Source organism: Perca fluviatilis, chromosome 8 (assembly GCF_010015445.1).
Source record: "Perca fluviatilis chromosome 8, GENO_Pfluv_1.0, whole genome shotgun sequence".
NCBI classification, from domain to species: Eukaryota; Metazoa; Chordata; class Actinopteri; order Perciformes; family Percidae; genus Perca; species Perca fluviatilis.
In genome coordinates this window covers 1,407,767-1,413,931 of record NC_053119.1, presented here as the reverse complement: position 1 = coordinate 1,413,931, position 6,165 = coordinate 1,407,767, and the positions used below count along the sequence as shown (strand labels likewise).

Here is a 6,165-nt window from a genome sequence, read left to right as displayed (position 1 = left end):
TCAGTTTGGAGTTCAGGAGATTGTCTTGACCAGGACCACACCCCTAAATGCATTGAAGCAATTGCCATGTGATTGGTTGATTAGTTAATTTCATTAACGTGAAATTTAAACAGGTGTTCTAATAATCCTTTAGGTGAGTGTACATGTGGCAAAGTGAATCCTTAGGATGAACTGTATCTGTGGGTGGCTACCTTAGTGACTACTATAGGCCAGTAAGCCTATAGAATGGAGATTTGTATTTGCTAATAATATGTTGGATTTATGTTAAGACTTTTTAAATTTTCGCAAAAACTTTTAAAAACTAAATTAGTTGGAGACCCCCCCTGCATTGACTCTGAGGACCCCCTGTTGAAGATCCCTGCTATAGATGATCTCCTTGGATACTTCCTACACAAATATCTCCTTTTTATGTTCATCAGTGTTTGTACCTGAGAGTGTCCAGTCTCCAGAGAGGCTCCTCCAGTCCCGCTGACAGTAGCTTCACTCCTGAGTCTCCTGGATGATTGTAGCTCAGGTCCAGCTCTCTCAGATGGGAGGGGTTGGCGCTCAGAGCTGAGACCAGAGAAGAACAGCCTTCCTCTGAGATTAGACAGCCTGAAAGACTGCAAATACACAGAACAACACACATGAACCCTCTGTCAACACATGGAGCCACGTGTTTTTTTGTTTGTTTGTTTTTTACAGTGGCAGAGACGGTTCAACACAAAGACAAACGCAACAACATGAATGCAAAAGCCATTTGTGTTTTGAATCATCAACTAAAGTTAATCAGAGTTTAAATGGTCATCAGTTGAATGGGTTAATGAATCCTGACCTGAGAGTCTCCAGTGTGCAGGTTGGACTCTTCAGTCCAACAGAGATCAGCTTCACTCCTGAATCCTGCAGGTTGTTGTTACTCAGGTCCAGCTCTCTCAGACTAGAGGACTGGGAGCTAAGAACTGAGGACAGAGCTTCACAGCTTCTCTCTGACAGGTTACACACACTCAGTCTGGAGAGACAACCAACAGGAAACAAGACCAATAACATTTGTGTTTACATGTTAAGTCTGGACTTTTGTTTAGTATATTAAATCCCTTTTCAGTTTAAATCATTTCTGTTTCATTCTAAACAAGTTGTAGATAACTAATCAAGACTCAATCAGGAATCAAAGTCACACAATATTAAAATTAGGGCTGGGCAAGTTAACGCGTTATTATAGCGTTAACTCATTAATTAATTAATGCCGACAATTATTTTATCGCGCATTAACAGTTTTTATTATTTCTTTTATTATTGTAAATGTCTGTTGCTCACAGGCTTTTATTTTGAAAAAGTCTGTGCTGACTGCTGCTGCGCTTACAGGAAATGGAAAGGAAAAGCGGATAAACAAACCAACAAACATGGAGAAGGGTACGGAACTTTTGCATGGCCATTTTCATTTTAAATTTCTTCCAGACGGCGCAGTCGACAGAACCAAAGTTATTTGCAACCACTGCAAAGGTGAATTTTCTTATCTCTTGAGTACTTCCAGTCTGAAATATCGCCTACATGCAATACACACAGTTGATACCAGCAAATCATTCAACGAAACAAACAGTGGCACGTCGGCAGACTACGTTAGATGCAGTGTGTGGGAGAAGTATAGATAAACAAAGGCAACAGAACAACAACAGCTAACAAATGCCATAGCGAAGTGGATAGCTATAGACTGCAGGCCCATTAGTGTTGTGGAGGACGTTGGTCAGAGAAACATTCTGAGAATTGCAACAAATGACGGCAGGTATGAGATTTTACAAGATGCACCATCACAATAAGAATACACACGTTGTTATGAAAAGGAGAGGACTGCAAAAGTGACACCTTTGCAACATGTTACTCTCACTGGGGACTACTGGACATCACTGGGTAACCATAATTACCTCGGAATTACAGTGCATTATATTGATGAACAGTGGGCGCTGCATTCACATGCTCTGACTGTAATGAAAACCGAGGAGAGACATTATGTTGAAACGTTTGTGCTTCACCTCACTCTAACAGGGACATTTGGTACTGAACAGAGACTGGTTATGCTACTCCCTGATAAAAGAAAAAACAATGTTTCTGCTGTTGTCTCAGAAATTGCCTGTTTTAATGTTATGATTGTGGCTCAGGATTTTGTGGGCAGTTTTTTTTAATATATATAACAAACAGGATAACATGAATGCCCTGGCAGTGGCAATATGCTTTAATTTTGTATTTGCTTTGATTACATTGTTTAAGTTGAGATTTACACTAAATATTTTTATTTAACTGCTACTGTATAAACAAAATGCTGATGTTAATTGTTTGCAGAACAAATGTGATGGCACTTTTGTTCATATGGCAGAACATTTAAAATAAAATTGCGCTATACACTACTTTTGAATTCATTATTGGATTTTGCGTATAACAATGCGATTAATCAGGGAAATCATGCGATTACAACTTTGAATCATTGCCCAGCACTAATTAAAATAATTAGGATTTCTAGAACTCAGGCACAGTTCATATTTCATATGACATGTGATTATAAATAAAAACAAAATACTTTGGAAACATTCAAAGATTTTCCGAAATTATAACATTTTAGTCCTAACATGAGAAGGGCTGTTTAAATTAAATGAAGCTTAAAGTTTTAAAGACAAACAGTAACTTGATCTGACCTGAGAGTCTCCAGTGTGCAGTGTGGACTCTTCAGTCCAACAGAGATCAGCTTCACTCCTGAATCATGCAGGTTGTTGTTACTCAGGTCCAGCTCTCTCAGACTAGAGGACTGGGAGCTGAGGACTGAGGACAGAGCTTTACAGCTTCTCTCTGACAGGTTACAGCCACTCAGTCTGGAGAGACAACAGGAAGGAAACAAGGTATTTATATTTAACTCCTGTTGAAAGATAGCAGAGTATTTAATGATTAATAAATCACACTTACAGAGCTTTGTTGGAGGGACGGTAATTAAGAAGACAGATAACATTTGTGTTTAAATGTTAAGTCTGGACTATTGGTGATAGAGAATATAAAATCCATTTTCTAAACAAGTTGGAAACATGATAACTAATTAAGACTGAATGAGGAGTAAAAAAAAACATCCAGTATTGAAATTCACATAAGATTTAAACGTTAAATCAAACCCTCTCGTGTAATAAAGCAATTATACAACGGTTCCCAACTAAATAAAAGTTATAATCAAACAGTATTCATATTGTGGGGCAATTCACTCTCAAAATAAAGAAAAGCAACACAGACAATTTGTAGTCCCTCCCTGTTAAACGTTAGTCAGCCAGACATCTTAAGTAAATGTTAGGTTTGTAACGGTAGAGATCATGGAATTCTCCAAAACTAAATAACTACCAAACATGTAAACACCAAACTGCTTGGCTAACTTAATCTGGTTATAACTAAAATATCTGACATTCTTTTTTTCATGGATAGATTTAGCTACTATATGTTCACAAACTTCATTATTGACTTGTCAGTGGCACAGCTGATGTGATCCAAACAGCTGATCTGATCCAAACCATTCCAGTAACAGTTAACTCCAGAGTGTTGTAAAAATGTTGTTTCACCCAATGATTCACTTCTCATCCTCTTCCAACCATTCATCAAAACTAAGTCCTCCATATAAATCAAAATTAACAACAAAACAATCCATTGTATCAATATTGTAGGCTAACGTTACTGTTTTTTTGAGTCAGCCCTGGAAGTAACAATGTTGCCATGGAAATGGCAGAACAATATTTTATGTGATGCACCAGGTGTGCTCAAATGGCTCTGGGTGTGCTGTCTAAATGTCTAGTTGACCAATCAGATTGTCTGGTCGGATCTACTTGTATGATCAGGAATAAACAAAGTCACATGATAGTAAAATATGAATGATTTTTGGATCTCAGCCACAGTTTATATTTCCTTCTTTATGAAGTGATTGTAAATCAGAATAAAATACTTTGGAAACATTAACTTCTTTTGAATGTTTCCAAAGTATTTTTCAATACTGTGTTTTCAAAGATTATTGTTCGGGATCTGACCTGAGAGTCTCCAGTCTGCAGTGTGGACTCTTAAGTCCAATAGAGATCAGCTTCCCTCCTGAATCCTGCAGGTTGTTGCTACTCAGGTCCAGCTCTCTCAGACTAGAGGACTGGGAGCTGAGAACTGAAGACAGAATTTCACAGCTTCTCTCTGACAGGTTACAGCCACTCAGTCTGGAGAGACAACAGAAAGGAAACAAGTTATTATATTTAACTCCTGTTGAAAGATAGAGTATTGAATGATGAATATGTCACACTTACAGAGCTTTGTTGGAGGCTTTGACCACTGGCAGCAGCCTCCAAAGAGCCTCCTCTGAAGCAGAGTATTTCTTCAGGTCAAACACGACTAGATCTTTCTCTGATGACAGTAAGATGAAGACCAGAGCTGACCACTGAGCAGGAGACAGATCATCTGTGGAGAGACTTCCTGATCTCAGGTACCATTGGATCTGCTCCACTAGAGCATGATCATTCAGTTCATTCAGACAGTGGAACAGATTTATGCTTCTCTCTGCAGACAGATTCTTACTGATATTCTTCTTGATGTACTCCACTGTTTCCTGATTGGTCTGTGAGCTACCTTCTGTCTGTGTCAGCAGGCCTCGTAGGAGATTCTGATTGGTCTCCAGAGAAAGACCCAAGAGGAAGCGCAGGAACAAGTCCAGGTGTCCATTTGGACTCTGTAAGGCCTTGTCCACAGCACTCTGGTAGAGCTTTGTTGATGTTATTTGTTCTTCTGACAGCAGGTTGACTCCAGAGTTGGTGAAGGTCAGATGGACATGAAGAGCAGCCAGAAACTCCTGAACACTCAGATGGACAAAGCTGAACACCTTGTCCTGGTACAGTCCTCTCTCCTCTTTAAAGATCTGTGTGAACACTCCTGAGTACACTGAGGCTGCGCTGATATCGATGCCACACTCTGTCAGGTCTGATTCATAGAAGATCAGGTTGCCTTTCTGCAGCTGCTCAAAAGCCAGTTTTCCCAGAGACTCCATCATCTTCCTGCTCTCTGGACTCCAGTGTGGATCTGTCTCAGCACCTCCATCATACTTGATGTTCTTCACTTTGGACTGAACCACCAGGAAGTGGATGTAGATCTCAGTCAGGGTCTTGGGCATCTCTCCTCCCTCTTTGGTCTTCAACATGTCCTCCAGAACTGTAGCAGTGATCCAGCAGAAGATTGGGATGTGGCACATGATGTGGAGGCTTCGTGATTTCTTGATGTGGGAGAGGATTCTGTTGGCCTGCTTCACATCTCTGAATCTCTTCCTGAAGTACTCCTCCTTCTGTGGGTCAGTGAACCCTCTGACCTCTGTCACCATGTCAACACATTCAGGAGGGATCTGATTGGCTGCTGCAGGTCGTGTGGTTATCCAGAGGCGAGCAGAGGGAAGCAGTTTCCCCCTGATGAGGTTTGTCAGCAGCACATCCACTGAGGTGGACTTTGTAACATCACTCAGGATCTCAGTGTTGAGGAAGTCGACACTCATCCAGACCATCAAAGATGAACACAACCGGGATCTCGTCAAACCTGCAGATTCCTGCTTCTTTGGTTTCACTAAAGAAGTAATCAACAAGTTCCACCAAGCTGTACTTTTTCTCTTTTAGCACATTCAGCTCTCTGAAGGTGAATAGAAATGGGAACTGGATGTCCTGGTTGGCTTTGTTTTCAGCCCAGTCCAGAGTGAACTTCTGTGTTAAGACTGTTTTCCCGATGCCAGTCCCTTTGTCATAACTGTTCTGATTGGTTCAACTCTTCCAGGTGGGGTTTTAAAGATGTCTTCTCGTCTGATTGTTGTTTCTGGTCTGTCTGGTTTCCTGGATGTTGTTTCAATCTGTCTGACCTCATGTTCATCATTGACCTCTGCAGTCCCTCCCTTTGTGATGTAGATCTCTGTGAAGATCTGATTCAAAAGGGATTGGTTTCCTGCTTTAGCAATCCCCTCAAAAACACACTGGAACTTCTTCTTCTGGTTAGATTTGAGTTTATGCTTACAACCTCCAGAATGACTTCCTAAATGAATACAGAAAAAAGATCAGTAGGTGATTTACAAAGTAGACAGTTTATATCCCCTGAATATTTTACATATAAACATTATCTCTGAAGACATTAGTAAATGTCCCATTAGTCCAGCCAGTTAAA

The 6,165-nt window shown here is 40.3% G+C and overlaps 1 protein-coding gene across 1 annotated transcript in view; it reads right to left on the bottom strand.

The window, feature by feature from the left end:
- The window catches only part of LOC120563717, a 28,398-nt gene that overhangs the window by 20,405 nt on the left and 1,828 nt on the right, over window positions 1-6,165 (bottom strand). Inside the window, exon 5 of the mRNA XM_039808076.1 lies at window positions 5,850-6,036. Within this exon, the coding sequence (XP_039664010.1) occupies window positions 5,850-6,036 (187 nt within the window). The remainder of the gene's footprint in view (window positions 1-5,849; window positions 6,037-6,165) is intronic.